A 22,728-nucleotide genomic window follows, 5' to 3' on the forward strand; every position below is an offset into this window, starting at 1 on the left:
GCCTCTCATTTGGTTCTGTCCCCCATGTGATAAATTAAATCGTGGGGACTTTGAACAAGGGAAGGTGTGGAATCCTAAAGCCCTAAAAATGGATTTGAAAAGAAATCTGAAGTGACCCGAGGAGTCTCTGATAGCATATTAATCACTCATGAAAAATTATAAGATAATAATATAATAAAAATACATTTCTTTTCAGCAGGTCTTCCTCCTTTTGTGTTGTGTCCTCTCATTTTATATGGGTTTATTGGGGAGTTGAAGCACAGGTTGAGGATGATGTCATCGTGAGCAGTCCCCCACCTCACAGACACACACACACACACACACACACACACACACACACACACACACACAGACTGACAGACACAAGCCTTTCACACACATATAAGGCTCACACGTTCTATTTCTCTCTCTCTCTCTTTTAGGCACACACACACAGACACACTCACACATACACAAACCAGATCACATACACACTTACACACACTCAATTTCCCACACACACCACATGACTGCTCTGCTGTAGGTGTCAGTATGTGGCAGAGGCTGGCCTCCGTCACACTCCTCTTTCTCCTCCTCCTCCTCCTCCTCCTCCTCCTCGTCTCACGCCTTCTTCATTAGCATGCGCTGAAGCTAGCTGATTGATTTCCGCTGAACCAGGCCGAAGATAATGCTGGGAGGCTCTCAGATCATTTGAATTTCCATGATTGATGAGGGGACATTTTAATAGCTCTAAGCAGAGAGTAGCAAGGGGAGTTGAGACTTTGTGCAGCAGTGTGTTTGTGTGTGTGTGTGTGTGTCTGTGTGTGTGTGTGTCTACCAGTTTGTGAAAATATGTTTGTGTAAACGTGTGTGTGTGAGCTAAAAGGTGAAAATATATGTTTGCATGTGACAAACTATGTTTGTGAGTGTGTGTGTGTGTGTGTGCATTTAGGAGGGTGATGTGGATGATAGAGGGTCTCTGTTATTTGTTCCCTCATATCCCTTTTGATCAATTGTTTTAATATGTGCTGCCACATGCAAATGACATGGCAAAGATACTATATCTTCTGCCTGAGGCAAACCATGATTGCGGGAAAATCGGTGCAGTTACCTCTAACTGCAATCATAACGGGGAAAAAAACTTTTCCGTGTTGCTTTTCCGCAGTTTATGTTTTCTGCCATATTAATCAATGGCACCTCTGTTGCGCAGTCGGAGTAAACCGTGTCACCTTTATTATTGCCATAAAACAGACAGGAATGGGTTTATTCTTTTAACGTTGGTAATATTTCATTTTTGATGATGTCTGGAGGGTGCATTCCACTCATGGATGAGAATGTGCTCTAGGAAACACTGGAGCTGTTTTGTGCATGATTGCATGTGCGCGCTCAAGCATGTATTGACTCCATGTCTGTACTATATGTTGTATGATGCAAAGCAGTGTTTTACGAGGGAGGGAGGGCGGGAGGTCTCTTTGACCTTCCTGGGAGTCAGGAGAGGGAAAATGAACATGCTCTCTCCATTATGGGGTGTAATATTTCTCTGCCGCAGGTTGTCATGGTTACACACGCTATGATTTTTGTACTGTGCTAATAGAGTTATAGATTAATTGTGTACAACATATCATTTCTTACTGTAGGCCTTTACTGTAGACCTTTTTTTTCTCAAAAGAATACAGCCAACTCTAGATTCTCATCTGAATCTGCATGTCATCTTCTCCGCGGTGATTCTCTCTCTCTCTCTCTCTCTCTCTCTCTCTCTCTCTCTCTCTCTTCTCTCTACCCTATTTTCTCTCTCTCTGTCTCTCTCTCTCTCTCTCTGGGGTGTCTTGATGCTGGAAGACAAAGGCATGTTTCACTACAGTGTCTACTACAATACAATATGGCTGCTAGCTATATTAGGATGCTGGAGGAGATGTTGTAAATTTCATGCAATAATCAACCACTCAGAAACCCAATGCTGTCTCATTGTCTGCATTGTCTCCATTGCCATGGAAAGAATGAGAAACTAATACTTAATTAAAACAAAGCTCACACATCTTGAAGGTCAGAGAAGCGTAGAAGAAGCATAGATCAAGGTCATGGTTTTGAGACCTAGTGACTCCTGTCCACAGCACGGAGCATGCATGCTGATTAAAATGTGTTTCTGCATTGTATTGCAGATTGTTTTGAACAAAAGCATCTGCTAAATGAATAACTTTAAATGTAACAGAGGTTATCTTTCATGGGCCGAAACCAGCCAATGGCATCTGATTCTAGTTACTTATGGGAAGGTGAACACAAATCTGGACCACTGGTCTTGTGCTGACTGAGGCCCAGAGAGTGGTTGTTTACGCAAGCCCACGCGGACAGGAAACATGGCGTGATGGCCTTGTAGAGCTCCAATTACTGACTGCTGGGTCTGAAGTCTGCCTATTGATCCAGCCGATGCCCGTGGTGAGGGGCAAGGAGAATGGATGTTGCTGGCTGCGGCAAGAACAGATGATCCATCAGAGGGTAGCGGCTGACTCTCTCAGCTGTCCGGGGCTTTGCCCGCGCCAACAGTGCCACGCTTCTGAGGCTGCGGATGGGCAGAGAGATCGAGGGGTTGGGGGGTGGGGTACCGACTGTTCTGCACGCCAGGGATTCATGTGCATCCAATAGCCAAGGATAGCCAGAGGAAAAAAGAAAAGGGACAGGCAGGTTGGCATCAAGGCACCGTGGAACAGGAAGCTGAACAGAAAACAGAAGGATTTGTTCAGTAATAAAATACTGGTTATTTGTGTGCATGTGTGTGTGAGAGTGTTTCTGTGTCTGAGGGGAAAAGAAAGCAGAAAGACTATTTGTCTCTCCTGTTTGCTGAAGGCATAGTTATAGTTACTGAAGGACGAATGGGGGGTTATGATGTCTGGGAGTGGGTGGCCAGGCCAGGGGGACACAGGTGCTGCAATCTCAGTGTGGACCGTCTGCTTCAGCTCCTTTACCTCAGCCCTGACTGCCACGGCTGATGGCTGCAGTGTGAAAGCAAACGGACCATGGGGAAAAAATACATCTTTTGTCACCATGAAAAAAACGAGGCCGCCACCGCGGCCTTGCTCCGTCTTCCACCTAAAGTCGACAAGACGGATGGTAGGGGCCGATCTCACCAGCGACTATCTCGTCAGCGTCCAGAAATTAATCAGTCCAAAGAGCTCAACAGTTGAAATGATAATTGAGGTCACTTTGGCCATTTAGACAATCACACCACAAATGATGTAGCAATTAATCACAACAGGGCCGAAGGAGATAGTCAAGGGAATGGATTAGAGGTACAATTAAGTAGCTCTATGTCTCTGGGCCATGTAAGTGGACCAGTAGTGGTATGAATGCATTACAGCACACTGAGATTCAGTAATGCAATTATGCAATTCTTATATGGGTGTCCTTGGGCGTGACTCTTTGGATTAATCGATTTAACCCAAGGAGGTCTTAATGGTGAATTAACTGTGTTGTAAGCCACAAAGAAAAAAAACTATTTTTTACGACTATATGTGCTTCTTCTTAACGAGTCAAATGAATGTAGCTAATATTGCAGAGAGAACAGACTGGGTTCTTTTTTTGCAGTGATTAAATAGTAATTGTTTCTCCTTTACTTGTGTAGAATCAAATTAAAAACCAAAATGATCCAAAATAAGGATTGTGTGTTTCCAATAAGTACAAAAAAGCAGTGTCTGGTGGAAAATCACCTGCACATGCATTCTCCCTGTTTGCTATTGACATAAATAATAGCAAAAGAAACACGTTAACCATTAACAAGTGCTTAACCAACTCTGTCTAACCAACTTGATCTTCACAGACGACGCCATAATAAAATAAACTAGTCGCCCTCCACCGGAGTGAGAAAGAGAGCTTGGTCACTTATGCCGCTGATCTTTGCCTATATGCCCGGCATGGCTACCCCACCTCACACACCAAGCGCTCATCCAGCTGTAGCAAGGGCGACTCCGGATGCACCTGGGTCCCTGGCAGCAGGCCTGGCCGGGGCAGAGCGAGTGGTGAACGTCCTGCTGTCCCCTGGCATTGAAGCACCGGGTGCACCGGGACGACCTGGAGGAAAGGCGAGGGAGAGGAAGTGACACGACAAGCCACTGCCACACTCCCACAGCGACCAAACCAGGCCACAACACACGCCATTGCCCAGTGCTGACTCCACAAAGCCCAGCACCCCAACTGTAGTTCGGTCGGCTGGGCCACTGCGCACCGCTGGCAAAGGAGGGCAGTTGGCCAGGAGACTCTCCCACACCACTGCTGTCGACTAGAGGGCCTATCACATTGATGCTTCCTGCCCAAGGGTCCCCTGAACCACCGTTGCTAGCCTGAGAGTCCACCACACCAATGCTGCTAGTCCAGGGGGAGCCTCTGCATCGCCACTGCTGCTGCCGTCAAAAGCTGCTGCACCGCTAACAGCCAAGGGATCGTCCATGTCGCTGTTCCAGCCCAGGGGTCCTCCGCATCGTTGCCGCCAGGCGCCAGCCATGGCCAGCCACGTCACCACTGCCCACCAGAATGTCTGCCACTGCTGCCAGCCGGAGGGCTTCGGCACCGTCATCACCTCTCCGACCTCCAACCCCCCGAGCCCATGGCCCGCTGCCCCAGTGGTCAGCTTCACCTGCCGGCATGGCCTCCACTGGGGTAAACTCAGCACCAGCATCGGCTGTCCCTCAGCACTCCAGAGACTTGGTTAATCTGTAGCCTACTGTTGTCTCCCTTTTGGGTCTGGTGTTAGCGTGTGTGACTTATCATTTCGTCCGCATTTATTGCTGTTTGATGCCTGTGTTGTTAGTGTGCGTGCTTGTGTTAGTTCGCGTGTCTGTCACCATCACTGTCTTTGTGATAGATGTACCTTCTGTTTCTCCACATGTGGTGTCAGTGTTTCCTGCCTGTCTGTGAGTCACAATGAAATGCCTATGACCAGAACTGTTGTGATCCCCGATCAGTAGTTATGATTAGCTAACGCTTACCCTGTGAAATTGGTGACGCATTAGGTAAGACAGTTATCTTAGTAAGATACTTTGTTGTCCGTTATTTTTCTCTGCTAGCAGACGGATAGCAACAGACTAATTTTACAAGGTGAACATAAGCTAATCATTACTACTGATCGGGGATCCAAGTGTTCTCACAACAACCACGCAGTTACCTTAAGTAAACACATTGATTATCTAAGGATTTGATAACTGCAATCTGTTGCATAGAACAAATCAAATCTTTCAAGGGGCTACAGCTGTAATGCTAAGTTTCAGAAGGAACCGTGTGGTGCGAGTTGAGAGTTGTCTGTAACCATGGATACCACTCTAGAGTCCCACATGTTGCTTGAGGCAAGCGACACTATAGTCCGTCTTTTTTCTGCTTCAGTATATTGGTAGCAACATTTTTATTTTTACGAGACAAGACAACAGTTAGATTCAAAAGACCGACTGATAACTACATTTTCTACTGGCGTTGTTTCAATCGCACCTTGTTTCCACCGATTTTGCGAAAACCCATTCATTTTTCCATTGGGATTTTTTGTTTAAAACCAGGAAATGTTCAAATCCTAACAGTAAAGACTACAAACTTCTGATTGACTTGTACACTCTAGTGTTCCATGTATCCATAGTATTGCGTGCTGAAATGTTTCATTATTTAGTTTCTGCCCTAAAGATGTAGCCATATTGTGCCATTCACCATTTAGGTCAGGTCCTTGGAGATGTTCAGCTATCGAATCCTATCCTGTCAGGAAAAGAAGGACAATCCCTCCTTGCCCCCAAGGATTTGTAAAGACCAGAGTTCAAAGGTCACATCTTGTCTTTTGTATCTTACACTGAGTCTCCAGGGACCTTGGCTATCCCCTGAAGAGTATGTGTGTGTGTGTGTGTGTGTGTGTGTGTGTGTGTGTGTGATGTGTGCACAGTAAATCATCCTATAGCTTACACCCTTGGAGGCTGCTTACTCAGAGATACGCTTGGTCCAGGTCTGGCCCAGTTTGGATTCCCAGTCAGGTTTCACCTGAGATGCAACGGTCACATGCGCTGTGTAGGCAAAGACACAGTCTTGTCTCTCTGCATTGTGTTAAATTATGGTAAAAATGGCAGACTGGGTCTTGTCTGCTTTTACTGCTCCCCCTGTCACTACACAGCACTCTATGGAAGTCCATTTGCAGTCCAACACACACAGACACACAGTAACCTCACTCAGCCCCCCCGCCCCCACCCCCACGCAGATGCACAGAGGTGTGGGAAAACAGAAGAAGTGGTGAAATTCAGTGAAACACATTTAACCCTGCTATACAACACAGCAGTCTTCATACGGAGGCATTTAATTGGAAGACTCCAGTCAATGTTTCCAGTGTTCTGGAACTGTTTGTGTCTCATGTGATGTCTTTGCCACAAAGGCAACACTGGCTTTCCCACTAGAGACCTAATTACAGGTTACAATCCCTGTCACTGCCGTATTAATATGAAGCCGCAGTTGCTCTGTATACCACCTGTAGTTTGTACAACAGAGGCATTCGTCCGTTGAAGGTAGAGGCGCATGTGGTTTTGTTTGGTAAGCCGTGGCTGTCATTTGATTAAAAATGTCTGGAGTGGCCAGGAGATGACAGGGGAGGTTTTCCAGCAGGCCATTGAGTGGCACATGAAAAAACAAACACTCAAGCATCTTCCTTTTATCCTGAGATCAAACATGGCGCCGTGCCCTAAAACATGGCTATTACACATTGTTTCAGGGTGCCACACTGAAATCATCTCTCTTTCAACCACACAGGCATCCCCGTGTTATTATCCTGAAAGGCCACTGATGTCAAGGTTTTTGTACAGTGGACTGTAAATGATGAGAGAACCGCAGTGATTCGGCCAGATAATAAATGAGCAACCCTTGTTTGTCCTTGGCATGTGAAGTACAAAAAAAATAATAAAAGAGTAACAGAAGTGTTTTTTTTTTAACATGTTTTATTTGAGAGTGGCCCACAAATACTGTAGACTGGAGCCATGAAACCATCCCCGAGTTTGGTCATTTGTGCAAAGATGTGTCAAGCTGACAAAGTGAAGAAAATAAAACCTCACAGAATCTCATTAAAAAACTAGAAACAGACACTCTTGACCCTGTAATATCTCACTCTTGCATCTGGTCAGTGTGTCCCGTCCTTCACCCAAAAAAACAGTATTTCTCTCTCTCTCTCTCTCTCTCTCTCTCTCTCTCTCTCTCTCTTTGTATCAGCTCAGCAGGAAAGGCACTCCTGCCTCCTCCAGAACGAGAAGCCATTTTCTGCTCCTGGAGCCCTGAGCCAGCGGGCTTGGCTGTAGAGCTCTCACCGACACTGCGCCTCCAGATGCAATTATATGATAGCGACTGTGGAATAAGCCAAAGGCAGCTTACATCTGCCACCTCAACCAATGGGTAACGCAGGGGCTGCGCAAAGAAGGCTTTCCATTCAGGAGAAGGGGGACAGTTTAAGATGGCCGTTTTGTGGTGCGGTCGCTCATTTTGTCTGTGGTTAGTCATGGGGGTTGGCCCATATCTCCTGGAAGTGGGTAGCTCACATTGGGGTAGCGGGTGGCGATGAAACATGAAATCCGCTGTCAGGGACTTCCCTTATCAGAGGGACTGCTGACAGGACAATGGGAGGGAGGGTGTAGGTGGCTGCTGTGTGTGTTGTTAGGAGTAGAGAAGCCTTAGAAATCGCACTACTCAACTGATCAATGGCTAACTGTGAATTGGGAACCTTATCTTTTTCTTTTGCTCTGAAGCAGAGTTAGTGGTGAGCAGCCCAGTGAAATTGGAAAGGCAAAAAAAAAAGGAGAAAGAAAATCCCATCAAGGAGAAGAGACCTGACTCACTGCTTGCAGATGCTATTCTCCTCTTAAATTGTAATCTGAAAACAGTCAACTGAGATCATTTACGCACAATTATACAACACCATTTCTTTTTTTCATTAATTTGGTGCTTCAGTTATTCTAATAAAGGTCAAATGTCACATGAAAGCTATCAAGCACCCAACTCTTTCTAGTTCAGATGCTGAATTTGAATTGTGGATTGCAATTACTCTTCTATAATATAACAGTAAACCATCTTCTCTATTTAAACTAATTGTGTCTATTTTAAGTTATTACATGAATTATTGCACTGCACTCTATCAGTACTCATCATATCTTAGACCATGTTATGTTCTTCTGATTAGAATTAATGTATTGACCACGTTTATATGAAGAAAAAAAACACACTTGGATGTGAGCCACTTTGACGGAATCCCAGAAATATTGACACATGAATACTCCATCAAGACCTCTACTCCAGTACGGTTCCTTCAGTATGTAGGGATTAATCCTGGATTAAGTGTTATCAGGGTTCTAATCCGGGGCTGAGCCATTGTTTGTGTTGTGCTGCACATTGTTCTGGTTGTTCTTTTCTGATCCGCATAGCCACTGATTGATTTCAGTGATTTGGCAAATTGGCAGGAAAGTGGGATACATCATCCTAATGTATGCCATCATTATGGCTACATTCACAGTTCGGTGAATATTTACCTTCAGTTCTGTCTGCTGGGGATAGATTGTTTTGTAAATGATATGGGTCATAAATGTGTCCATTTAAATACCTCAGGCAAGTCTGTGGGGTGAAATATTGAAATGGAACAGAGGTAGAAACCCCAGTGTTTTATATGTTATATGTGAATGAAACACCAAGGACATATCAAGAAATACCTGCACCCAACACACACACACACACACACACACACACACACACACACACACTTACTCACACCTACCTTAAAGGTGTCAGTCTCTATAAATTAAATCTATACCATGCTGTTCCAGGGCCACTTTACAGCACTGGGCTCCCTGAATCTTTCATCCCTTGCTACTCCTCTGCACACCATATATTCACTGCCATTCTCTGTGATGTAAACTTAACCAACAGTCCGTTGTATTAAGGTGCTCTGCTATTTTATTCAAGCCTCGAATGCTTATTCCTCTGAATCCTGTAACCATGTTGGAGAGTAGGCTGCTTTCAAACACACTTCCCACAATGTGCAGTAGTTCCGGAGAGAGAGGGATGGCAGATTCAGTGAACCCTTGGATGGAGAGGAATGGCAAGAATAGCCCTCTTTCCACCCACCTCTTTCATGTATGGCAGTTAATGGTGATGCTCCCGTTTAAATGGAGGTGGTGGTGCTCGCAGGTGGGAGGCGGTGTTGATTGCACTCCAGCGTCGACACATGGTAGCTTCCCTTAATGTGTGTCGTGGGCCGTGAGGAGAAAGACGCTATGCGTGGAGCGCTAGCTGCCCCTGCTGATGATGACTGTGCTAGCCCACCCACCATAAAACACACATAAGAGAGGGAGAGAGAGAGAGGGAGTGAGAAAGAGAGAAGAGAAGAGAAAGAGAGAGCACCATAAAACACACATAAGAGAAGGAGAGAGAGAGAGGGAGAGAAATTGAGAGAGAGAAAGATGCAGTGAGAGTGAGAAAGAGAAAGAGACAAAGGAAGAGACCAAATGAGAGTGAAAAACAGAGGGAGAAACGGAGGAACAGAAAAAGAGATGCAGATCATCAAAAGAGGAGGAAAAGAGCCAGTTTGGCTCACCATGTGTGTTGGCAGTGAGAACTCTTCCCTCAGCCATCTCTAAATGGACTGAGGGGAGGTATTCAGTGACTGGCGGCGGGCTTCGCTGGAGAGAAATATCATTAACTCCTCATTATCTCTCTGAGAAAATCCATTATAACTCGCATTAGTTAACCAAGTCCTCCCTTCATTCGCATGCAGAACAAGAAGATCAGTTTGAAGAAGACACACAGACAAAGAAAGAAGAAAACAAACAAAGAGATAGAGAGAGAGAGAGAGAGAGAGAGAGAGAGAGAGAGAGAGAGAAAGAGAGAGTCGTCGTGCTAATCTGTCATGTCTGCCATCACAGTTAATACTGTTTTTCTTTCCCTTTACCAAACTCTGGATCACGTATATATCAAACAATTAGCCCTTTGACAGAGACTGGAGCTGGATCATTGCACTATTTGTGGAGGGTAATTGGATCGCCTTCAACCGAATAGCAGAGACACCTAACACAGTTGAAAGGCTAGGACACCTGACAGCTTGGACATGATGTCATGGTCCAACCTTCACCCTGTGGTTACTGACATGCAGGCCCCTCTCTCAGCAATGAAGGAGATTTACATAAATACCGTTGTCTGCTTTGGAAGGAAATTGAAATGACACACAAATGTCAGTGTGCGTGCGCGTGTGTGTGTGTGTGAGAGAGAGAGACACACGTAAATGCTTTATTATCACCACGGAAATCCATGTAATAAACCATTCCAGCTGAAATTATCAGACTAATCCATTTTTGTGGAAAACTGTCAATCCATTTGCAGAAAGGGCTATTTAACAGCATGTAATTAACTTGTTCAGGGCTTAGTGTGTGTGGCCTGTCTAATGTGCAGCGTTCCAGTGTGCAGATACAGGCTAATCAATGTGTCACAGGCCAGAGAGACATTCAGACATACCAGTATGTCAATGTGAGTGTGTAAAATGCTTAACTAATTTGATTATAGTGTATTTAACTGAGTGTTCAAAATTCAGGTGAGCTCCATATAGCCTGCCCAACCACTCTCCACAAGATTTAAAATGGCACTGCCGGAAGTCTCAATCACCAGCTGCATTTATTTGGTCAGCTTCCTTCTGGAAATGTTGTACAGTTTAAGAGCAACCTTCCATAATACTACTTCAGGGTTATATCAAGGAAATGTTTGTCGAATGAATGGGGAATAGGACTGTTAAACAAATATCCTGTCCCATAGGAGATAAAATATGTTTTTCAGAATGATCAGTTTGGCAGGCCATTTTTTTTTTTTAAATGTTCGTGGCATTTTCATCTGTGTCACTCATTGTCCTAGCACCACTGTGTCAAGGAAATGCACACACCAGTTTTAAAATTAGTTCTCATTTATTGTAGTTCATGAGTTACACTTTTATAATCCTATGATTTAAATAAATGATCAAGAAAGAATAATTATTTATATATTTATCTAAAGCAAAATAGAGCGAAAATAATCAAGGAAGTTTAAAGAGCAAAATAAAAGCATTAAATTGACTCTGAGCTGTATTATGACTAAACTGAAATGCCTTAGTAGTAGTACATAAATATCACTATACAGCACCGTGACCAAAACAAGGGTATACAACCACTAGTAGCTGCAGTTTCACGTTAACAGTCTCGGGAAAGGGTTAGCTGGGTATAAAATTGCGTATGTCTAGGCCAGGTTAATACGGCAGGAAAGTATACTAAAAATGGCCAGGTTTAACTCTCGAACTACTAGGCTATAAGCTATCTTAACGGAAGTAATTATGCTCTACTGAAACACTTAACGTTGACTGGTTTACCATAAACTGAAGAGAAGGGAGTCTACAAAAGAATATGCGCGACTAACGGGAGTTCTACGGGGAGAGGGACATCAGTCCGCGTCGCGTCCTCGTTTCAGCACCTCATCACTGGACAGCGGCGGTCTACTATACAAGATGAACAACACACGCCCGGCCCCTTTCCTGCATCTCTGCCTGACTCCGATAACCCACAGCAACACTTCGCCGGCAAGAAAATAAGTATCACATTTCCCAGTAACTATCATTATATTACAGTTAATTCAATTTGCCAGTAGGTGGTCCCCAGTTCCAAAAAGCTTTAGGCCGGTAAAGTCCCCCAGGAAAGGACGGTGGAAACCGTCAAGGATCCAGAAACAAGACTGTTCGCTCTGTATAAAGTAATTTACTGCTCTCAGTGGTTGCTTCGCGCTCCTGCTGAAGCTATAATGAAGACTTATAATTGTTCATGCTTGTAGAATTGTAGAATCGATTTAACCCCTATGTAATATAATAGTATGAATACACGGTATCTATTTACATTGTTCCTTAAATGCTTCGTGGTATTGCATTATCAAGACACCGCGACAGATTCTAGCAAGTTCTGGTCATTTTCCTGTCCTGTGTGTCGTGTGTTCGCTTTTGACTCGTTCTCCGGGATGGGTGTAACACTGGAGTCTTCCTGAGACGGTGTGTTTGGTTCACTTCTCTGGACTGCGGCGGGTGACCGTTTCCCCGGTCTCACCATGATACACTGCCTGACCACCGGCTTTCCTTTGACGGTTTTGGGGCTGCAGTTGTCGCGTTCGTACTCCTCTTGGGCCTTCTGTATCTTTCGCTTTTTCATCTTACTTTTGTGAAAGTGAAAAGTGACGATGGAAATAAATATGATTCCAATGATCAACGCAATGAGCACGAAGAGCACGGCGGTGGATGAGAACGACTGGAACAGCTGGTCCATTTGCTCGATGCAGGTCCCATTGGTTTGGGCAGTCCCGTTGAAGGTGCAGTGTGGTATGGAAAGCGCCACATTCTCGGATGTCCTGGTACCCATTTAGCACGTTTCACAGATAAAGTGTGTATTCCGAGAATGACGGGGGAAATGCTGTGAATACAATCTCCACCAGAGCGTATCTCCAAAAACCGCTATATTGCGACCATTCCTCCGGAGTGTAAAGGGTCTCAGAGTCCCGTAGGAATCACCCTAAAATGGATCCGATAGAGAATCGTAAATTAGACAGAGCAATTCACACAGTCAAGAAATACGCATTGCCAATGACATGTTTCACAGTCAGATCATACCATGCATTTGAAAGTAATAGCTCCCTTACCACCCAGTAAAGGGGGTTCTGTGAATCACAATCGCTTCTTTACGGCGAGGAGCAGGGCGGTGCAAAAACCCTCCGAGATTCAATTCTCGTCCCCCCCTAAAATGTCATGCACGTCTGTTTCATGAACTGTAGTTCAGGCTCAAGGTAGAACATCTGAAGGGCACTTCACCAGATTTGAAGTTGTGCCATGCACGGAATGTTAAGAAAGCCCTGCTCGAGTGCATTGTTTTCCTCGCTTGTGTGCAATTTACTTGAATTTTTCAGCAACACAATTGCCAAAGTGAAGCGTGGTAATCTCGCCTTAATTGTTAACTGCGGCATTCCTTCAGATAAGACAGCCCTCTAAATCAGTGATTCAAACGAGCACGCAGACACGAAATACTGATTAAATTATCGCACTTCAAGAATGCCGAGGACCCTTCAGCAATTCTTTCTCATCAACACCAACCATACCATCCATAAAATAAGAACAGATAAAAACACACAGTTTACCTGACGTTACTGTTGGGTTCCCGCTGTTCCGGAGGCGAAGACCAGCCGGGGTTGCAAAAACTGAGAGAAAGGAAAAGAATTCAGCCAATCCCTGCAGATCGCAATGACGTATCGTGCTTGATAATCGACAAGCTTCACCGTGACCAGCACCCCCATTCATACATATTCTGGATGTCAGTTGTCCTTCTGTCATTCAAACGTACGGAAGAAAACACTTGAGGACAACATATTACTCGGAATACATGCTACGAGCTTTCCACTCCCTCCTATGCCATTCGGAGCTGTGTATGTCATACCCCCTCACTCAGTTGTAACTTTCCGTGAGAGCGGAGGACAGGGGGTGTAGGCTAGTAACTTTACGGGCGTGGAAACCAATGTCTTAGACGTAACTAGGAACATAAATATTCGGTGGAAATATATTCTCGTTGCCAAATATGAGATCGCAACGTGGTTTGAACAAGCATTATATTCATTTTAAGAATGTCATTTTCAGACCAGTGCATTCAAATTCCATGTCGGTTTAATTCTCTCTGTTCATGCAGTGGAGAGACATGCGTAATGTATGCTATAATCGGCTATCCTCCGACTTCACTGTCACGCACACACCATCACCATAGGTTCAACATACAAATAGAGAAAAGAAAAGGAAAAAAATGTGGTTGGGTGTCATAGACATCTCTCTCTCTCTCTCTCTCTCTCTCTCTCTCTCTCTCTCTCTCACACACACACACACACACACACACACACACACGATGTGTCCGCTGTTAGGAACCTCTTAGTGCAGCACTGTGTAGGTTATATCCGAATGTTCTATCACACTATTCTATTCTATTCAATTCTATTCTATTCTCAGCTGTGCCCCTTATTCTATCCTGGCTTTGTCCCTGTGCCTGCAACAAGATTAAATAATGATCTGCTCAATCCAAAACTGTTTGGTTTCATTTCAGAGGGCAACTCAGGTATTCTGGCTGCTGTTGAGTTGAGGTCTCATGGGAACTGCCAAAGCGACAGCCCCAAAGACAACTCCTCCCCTGCTGTACGACAGACAAACACTGAGTAGCCACAACAATAGTATAACAATAGTATGATGTCATTGTTATATGAGATAAATAACTGCATGAGAACGCCATTCAAAATGAGTCCTTGGGTAGTGCATAGTAACGACTCTCCCTTCCCACAGTGGCTGTGCCCAAGACTATTGGACATATACTGTAAATGCAAATGCCACCTAACACACACACACACACACACACACACACACACACACACACACACACACACACACACACACACACACACACACAAGCACACACACACACACACACACACACACACACACACACAAGCACACACACACACACACACACACTCACACTCACACTCACACTCACGCATAAACACACACACACACACACACACACACACACACACACATCCCCGCCTGTCCCAACCCCGATCTCTAGCCCCACATGCCCCTCTTGGCAAGAACATTCTGGACCGAAACATTTCTCCACTAAGTGAAGTAAGCTCCTTGAATTTAAAAAAGGCTAACTCTTAAAACACTGGAAGGAATTTCATTACCTTAGCATCTCATACATGGAGGGTGGGGGCTGGAGGTTAATTAGATTTTCCACTGAATGAAACGGGTTTATGTGTGTGTCTGTGTTTTGTGAGAGTGTGTACGTGTATGCTTGCAAGTCTGTTTATGTGTGTGCATGAACTTCTGTGTGAGTGTGTGTGTGTGTCTATAAATATGCATACATATGTGTGTGTTCATATGTATGTGCATGTGCGCCAAGGGAGAGGGGATTATCTTTATTAACACATTTCTCCAGATTGCCACATCCAATTAATTCCCACTCTCTAATGAAGTGTTATATGAGGTTTTTTAGCAAGTATGGTGTCATTTAAAAAGAATTATTAATCATAATCAACAATGACCTCAAAACTGAAACTCCATTTGGAGTGGACGGGGCGTCAGCTGTCCCTGACTCACCGCGTGCTTCGGAATGAATGCAGCAAAAAAATTCAATTTCAATGGTAATTACAGGCGGGGCCAAAAACAAGAAGCGGTCTGCCTCTCCGTGGCGATCTCCAGTGAAGCATGGACACGAAGGAGAAGGAGAAACTTAGTTATTTAATCAGCTGGGGAAAAAGAGATTGGAATCAAAGGCCGAAGCACCTTCATATACAATTTAACCTGAAACTCCACACAGCACCTCACTGCACTGCTCGGCACCCTGGGACTTTAATAAAAGCGCTGGGGAGAATTGAGTGTGAAACTGTTCATTGCAAGTCCCTTTTGCTGGCCACACACCATCGCATACAGTTGGAAATGGAAGTTGGAGACTGCTAGTTCAGCCTTTCATTTACATAATAGTACTGACACACGCAACATTATGCGAGTAGGCCAAGCTGAAGGTGGCTTTTAAGGACCTCTGTGATTTATAACCATAATGAAGATGAATGTGTAGGAATTGTACACATTTTTGTATACCATTTTGTCATCCCTACAGGAGTAGAGAGTCTCCGCTGTACCCTATGCCTTTCCACAGTGATCTGGCTGACTTTGCATGCAGGTCTTGAGTCTCCATTCTTGAGGGTAACAAACGTTGACTGGGGTTAGGCGCGCAGCTGCACTTCATAAAGAATGAGCTGGTATTTCCATGGAGATGGACTGAATGAGCCTACTCTCTCCTCCTCCTCTTTCTCCTCCAGTGCCTCAGCATCTCTCTGCTCTCTCATCCTTCCCCTCTTTCCCTCCTCTTCTTCTTCCCCTTTTCTTCTTTCTTGCTCTTCTCCCTCTTCTCTCCCCCTTTACCTCTCTCTCCTCTCTCTTTCGTCTATCTTCTCTCTCTGCTGTATCTGTTTTGTATTTCCTCTCTCCCTCTCTTTCCCCCTTCCATCTATTCTCTCTCTCTCTATCTCCTCTTTCCTCTGTTCCCTCTCTCCTCTGTCTCTCCTCTCTCGTCTCTATCTTCTCTGTCTCTTTGGTCCCCTTTCTCTCTCTTCTCTCTCTCTCTCCTCTCTTTTTCTGTTCCTCTCTTCTCTCTCTCTTTCATCTCTCTCTTCTCTGTCTCAGTGGTCCCTTCTTTCCTCTCTCTCTCTTTTCTCTACCCTCTTTTCTCTTTCTCCTCTCTCTCTCTCCTCTCTCTCTCCTCGCTCTCTCTCCTGTCTCTCTCTCCTCTCTCTCTCTCTCTCGCTCTCTCTCCTCTCTCTCTTCTCTCTATCTCTATCTCTCTTTCCTTTCCCTCTCCCCTCTCCCCTACTTTTAGCAGTGAGGCCCACACCACCCTGGTCCTCAGCTCCATCGGCAGCAGACACCCACCCCGGATGAGGGCACTCTCTGGGTATCAGACTGCCTATGCCCAGATCAAGGCAGACGCCCAGCCAGGATGAGGGCACTCTCTGGGTATCACACTGCCAATGCCAGAGGGCAGACGATCCGGAACTGTATCTGGGCCAGAGCCGTTTCAGTGTTAACTTCTGTCTGGGAAGTAATGAAGGGTAATGCATATATATATTTGTACCTCAAGGTGTTTGTTTATGTGTTTGGAGTGTACTAATTAGTCACATTTAGTACTAATCTATTTAATAAATGTATACTTCATAAAGCACTGATGTCAGCAGTCTGTTCCACTTCTGTTCTGAGGAGACATTAAGGACAAATTAAATGCAAGCTTCAATTATCCTGTGCTCCAATGATGATTCAGCTGTCCCTGACAATTTACCTTGCATAACTGTCGATGAAATATTAATTGAGGGAGATGTCTTCTGGAGTGTTTTTCTACAACAAGATATTTGTTTACAAAAACTGATTAGAAAGGGGAAAAAACATTCACAAATGTGTCCACAGACACAGCAGCGCTGCCCAAATATTTTGAAAAGCCGTGCTCTCTAGGGGTATAGTTACTGTGTAGTTCTGTGCTTACGCAAAAAAAAAGACCTCTCTACGGTTTTGACAAGGCTACAGCATTTCTAATTATCTCAATACACTGAGACAGAGAACTGAGCTGCAAACCAGAGCTCATAAGCTCACACAGGCTAGCGGCTCAGCAATGTGTGGTGACAAATGTATGGAGGATAAAAAAAACAGAGAGAACGAGAGTGTACATATTACTTCATCTGCATCTATTTCAGTTATTCCACTGACTGTCTCTGTGTGTGCACACTTAGGTGTGTATGTACCGGTACTGTGCGTCCGCATGAGTAAAGGTCATTAGAGGTCATTAGAGGCAGGTTGACTCGGCCTAATTGGTTTGGACTGCTGAGAGCAGATGAGACGTTTAGACATGTCCATCTCAGAGAGGTCAGAGGTCAGAGAGGATTAGACAGCAGCTTCTCGCAGTGTCATTAGGCCTGTCCTGTTTTCTGCTGAATGCACACGCACATATTGAGGAGCTGTCCCCTCCGGGTCTCCGCTGGCATCACACAGACGTACCGAGGCCTTCTCTCTGGGGTACATTTAAGAACAGTGTCTGCAGAACAGCAGTCCCATATAGTACGAGGCCTTCTCTATGGGGCGACGTGTGTTTATGAACAGTGTCTGCAGAACAGCAGTCCCATATAGTACGAGGCCTTCTCTCTGGGGTACATGTGTTTATGAACAGTGTCTGCAGAACAGCAGTCCCATATAGTACGAGGCCTTCTCTCTGGGGTACATGTGTTTATGAACAGTGTCTGCAGAACAGCAGTCCCATATAGTACGAGGCCTTCTCTATGGGGCGACATGTGTTTATGACCAGTGTCCGCAGAAGAGCAGTCCCATATAGTACGAGGCCTTCTCTCTGGGGTACATGTGTTTATGAACAGTGTCCGCAGAACAGCAGTCCCATATAGTACGAGGCCTTCTCTCTGGGGTACATGTGTTTATGAACAGTGTCTGCAGAAGAGCAGGCCTATATAGGAGCCGACTTGGGGCTGGATCCAAATCAGATCTAAGACAGAGGTGAGGGAGAACTAAGTCTGCATTCCCTGAGAATGCTCTCTCTCTCGCTCTCTGTATCTCTCTCTCTGTCTTTCTCTCTCTCTGTATCTCTCGCTCTGTCTTTGTCTCTCTCTGTATCTCTCTCTCTCTCCCTCTCCCGTTCTCTCTCTCTCTCGCTCTCTGCCTCTCTCTCTGGCTAGCATTGCATTTCCACAGAAATATAACTTTCTGATTAGTAAATTATTTCTGAATCAGCGCCTGACTCAATCTCATGAAGTGGCTTTTGTGGATGATTGGTTTTAATTACAGCCAAGTTAATTTGTTTTTACCAACATATAATCAACATTTCTCTTTTTTTTGCATTTGATGCATAATTGTCAGCGGGGGAATAGGCATCTACGCTGGACGTTGTATTGCCAAGGGACATATGTTTAAGGGCTGAGAGCAGAGAATAATCATTAATCAGTGAATAATTAGGCTGGCTCATTACCGTGACTTAACAAACAGGAAATGAACTTGTGTAAGTGGTGTTTTGAAAGCATCACTCTACCGGAGTGTGAACTGTGTAAATGGTCGACTCTCCCACCCGTGAGGTTTCTAGTTTGTCATGGAAATTTATATTTAATAACTAAAGCGGCATCTTGTTTCTGTCTTTGAGTTGCAGGTTTATTTGCATTCATAAAAGGGGAGAAATGTGGACACAGAGACACAGGAGTCTGTGACAGGAGTCATTCTCTTTCAAACATGATTTGAAACCACATTAAAACGACACCCTAGACCCAATCGCACTTCAACAGACACATTAGTTAAGGCCCAAAGGGGAAACTGCATGCAATCATGATACATCTCTGAATGAAATTTCAGTTGGCCTTTGTCTTAGATACAATCATGAAGAAACAGGTGCAGGGCCATCATTGATAATCAACTTTTTCTTTACCCACAAGGCCTAAGGGAACGTATTGAGGCAATCAACTGCCTTTATTACAGTCTTTTACAATCCTTTTCACCCTTGTCTCAATACCTTGTCTACTTTTTCATCATATCAGTAGACTATGTGAACTGAACTATGGTTACTTTTGGATTGCTTTGATACAAAATGCATTGAATGACCACTTGATCATGAATGATCACTCTGAAATTCATGGATACCTGTCTCAGTCAATGTTCACCACCAGCAAAACTCTGTACAACTACAGCAATTTTTGCAGACATTTAGATACTCTGTGCTTTTTTAAGATCACTGTAGATGGAAAGATGCTGTATTTTGACCGAAAAAATTTAATCATAATCTATAATTTTTCCCCAAAATGTATTCAGTTTTCTGCTTTGTTTTGTTTGTTTGCATCCTTGTTTGCCAACTATACTATACAACTATACAAAAGTGATGCAGTACAGCATTTGTATTGAAATGTGCATGGATGAACGAAAAATAAACTTGTTGTTGTCGCTAAAGACATTTTCCCACTATTACTGCTGTATATGTCAGTCATGATCTATCAATAAGACAAAGTGACCCAGAAATGCAACTACAACAAACACATCTATCCAAAGTGACTTACAATAGTCTCTTGTATTGCCAAGGAATGTAATCCAGGTCAGCTACTTGTTATTCAACAATGCTAACCACTGTACCACTGAAAATTGCCAGACTCAAAGCTAGTATATACAGTATTGTGACAGGCAAACCAATCAAATCAACCAAATCAAAAAAGTCTGCTCTTGGTGTCATGACAACAGCTTGCCTTGAAATATTTATGGAATATGGGGAATCTTAGGGGTGGATAAGATGTGTCAAAGATTTTTTTCTAAAGATTCAAGGCAAAGGAGAATGTTGCGGAACTGTAAATCTGAAGTTCATAAAAATGTCACCACGGATCAGCATTAGAGCTGCAGGACACTTCTAGTTGTAATCTCATGTGTTGTTGTTTCACTTACTGTACTGGGAATGAAAAGTGTCTGCACACTTCAGACTTTTTTGGTACTATATGTCATGCCTGGCTTTGCCGTGATGGGTCTGCCTCACTCAAACCCTGGTTAATAAGACTTTGGGCTGTCCCTCTCCCTCCAGTCTACAGGGGGAGCCGTCTGGTCTGGCCAACGTGGCTAGATGGCAGCTGATTGGCGGGGACATTTAAAAAGAGTTCCTGATGTGAGTTGGAGGTCGGCTCTTCTCGAATCTTCTTGGCTTGCAAGACCTTTTCCTCAGCTCCCTCTTTTGTCATTTTGCCACTACACATACACTATGCTGATCTGCACTACATTGAGCTTTACTTTCTCTTGCTGCCCATCTACTGACTTTTTGTAAGTATTTTCATTTAATCAGTTAATAAATTATCTTTTTCTTTAATCTTAACTCTGTGTGGTCTCCCCATTTGATGCTATCTCCACATTGAGCCATGTGGACGCAACATATAGAATACCACAGAAAATTTAGCATAGAGTTGTCTTGAGGCTTAAAGCTGAATTTTATATTTACTGTATTTGATTTGTATTACAATATGTAAGAGGTGTAATACGTTTTTCTTTTCTTCTGCCATGCAACGCTAAACTGTGCAAAATACTGGATACAGCAACACATAATATATGCATTTTGCACTGCTTCAAGTTGCCGTGTTTTTTAAGTTCATTGTATATTGAGTGATAAATTAGTTCAATGGGAGAGAGCATATGCTATAGTTATGGCCGCATGAGTCACTTTTGGGTGAAGTATGAAGTGTTTTGGCAATCTGTAGTCTGTGAACATATTCCTTGGGCCCGAGTTTGGATTCTACTGGCTATTCAAAAGATTGCAGCGATGCCACACAACACCGGTTTCTACAACAAGTGAACATGAGGTTGGTAACCTGGAAGCCTTTGAACGCTCAACCCAAGATAAACTGACAGTAACCTCTATGGTCTCACTCCCAGTAACCTCTATGGTCTCATTCACAATAACCTTTATTGTCTCATTCACAGTAACCTCACATGAATGTGCTGAAGCTCTGGATTTCCTGTGGGGATTTACTCCATTTCAATGGCAACCACTTGCAAATCTGTGAAAAAAAAAAAAAGGTCATGCAAATAAAATGCGACGAAATTAAATCAAACATTGATCCGCCTGTAATCTCCATAATTGGATGAGACACAGGCTTTGTCAGAGGTCGCGCACGGCTGCAGGAGTTATGATGTCCCCCCCCCCCCCCCCCCCCAAACACACACCATCACACTGGCTGCCCCCCTTTGCCCTTGGTGCTGTGAAAGGCCATTAACACTGAAGCTGGCAGCCCTGGACACTTACTGTGGGAGAGGCGTGCAGGTGTGCCAGTGCTAATCCCGTTAATGTGTTGTGGTTCTCATGCATAAATCTCTGGCAGTTGTAGCATTCAGCAGCGGGAACAGGCAGCTGTCAAATGAAAAGCTGAAGGTAATATACATGAACTGGAGGTGTGTGAGTGTGTGTGTGTGTGTGTGTGTGTGTGTGTGACAGAGAGAGAGACTGTGTGTGTGTGTGTGTGTGTGTGTGTGTGTTTGTGTGTGAGAGAGAGACTGTTTGTGTGTGTGTGTGTGTGTGTGTGTGTGCATGTGGGTGTGTTTACATGTGTGTGAGTGTGTGTGAGTGTGTGTGTGTGTGCTTGTGTGATAGAAACGTAGAGTGTGTGTGTGTCTGTGAAAGAGAGAGGGAGAGAGAGGGACTTTGAGCTTTAAATGCCCTTTGTGTATGAGAGAGTCCATTTTCTCCTGCGATGTTTGCTGCCATGGTGGGGCTCCAAGCGGGGCCAACACTAACCAAACTGACATGTCATTAAGTACTACCCATAAAGTGCAGCCAGCGTGGGCTCATTAGAATACGTTTAGCCTCTTCTTAATTTTGCTGAGCGAAACAGCCAATTATAAATTAAGACGTAGCCACACTGATTTCCTGTTTCCTGTGTTTGATTAGCTGAGTTGAGATTTGACATTAGCGCTGCTGGCAGGCAATGCCAGGAAACTCATCACTGGGCACATAGGATCTTAAAGAAACAGTAAGGAGTTTTGGTCTAAGCCAAGCAATCTAAATACCTAAAAGGCACACAAACACCAACACTAGAACAGTTGGCAGTGATAGAACCCTGCTAGCATGCTAACCTTGCTAGCATGCTAACTGGTGTCTTTTGGAGATGAAGTTGGTGATTTCATGCTGTGAAAGCCTTTCTTGTATTTTCATGAGGTGGTCCATCCCGTACCACAGAACAACACAGTGCATAGCCTGGGAACAACAAGCAGTGTTGGGAAAGTTCGCTTTCTACATGAACTAGTTCAGTTCATAGTTCACAAATTTTAAAATGAACTAGTTCAGTTCATAGTTCATAATTCAAAATTTTGAAATAAGTTCACAGCTCCAAAAAATGAACTAGTTCAGTTTTTTTTTTATATGTTGCGAGCTATAATTTGTCTCTATCTCTATCTGTTTGCAATACCGCTCTCCGCCTCTACGCAACTTCGGCACTCTCACACTTGCCAGGCATAGACAGTAGAAGAAAGCACCCGCAGCGATTGACTGGTTGGGCAACCCTGGATACAGGACTGTTAACGGTGTGTTTTTCGCCTGGAAGTCTCACAGTATCGTTCATCAGGCAGTAATACAGTACGTTCAGTTCACGTTCACCAAAATTATGAACGAGTTCATGAACTTTCGT

The 22,728-nt window shown here is 44.2% G+C and overlaps 1 protein-coding gene across 2 annotated transcripts; it reads right to left on the minus strand.

Moving 5' to 3' along the window:
• Positions 1 to 10,891: 10,891 nt before the first annotated feature.
• On the minus strand, positions 10,892 to 13,499 carry si:dkey-35i13.1 (uncharacterized protein C11orf87 homolog). Of its 2 annotated transcripts, none has more exons than XM_031573853.2 (2): positions 13,147 to 13,499; positions 10,892 to 12,527 (listed from the first exon to the last, which is right to left on the minus strand). In XM_031573853.2, exon 2 carries the CDS (start codon positions 12,375 to 12,377, stop codon positions 11,898 to 11,900), a length of 480 nt encoding a protein of 159 aa, XP_031429713.1. In that variant the 5' UTR covers positions 12,378 to 12,527; positions 13,147 to 13,499; the 3' UTR covers positions 10,892 to 11,897. The 2 variants fall into 2 exon arrangements, with proteins under 2 accessions (XP_031429713.1, XP_031429714.1); XM_031573854.2 differs by lacking the exon at positions 13,147 to 13,499 and adding an exon at positions 12,655 to 12,860.
• Positions 13,500 to 22,728: the final 9,229 nt, after the last annotated feature.

This window comes from Clupea harengus, chromosome 9 (genome assembly GCF_900700415.2).
Source record: "Clupea harengus chromosome 9, Ch_v2.0.2, whole genome shotgun sequence".
Classification (NCBI taxonomy): Eukaryota; Metazoa; Chordata; class Actinopteri; order Clupeiformes; family Clupeidae; genus Clupea; species Clupea harengus.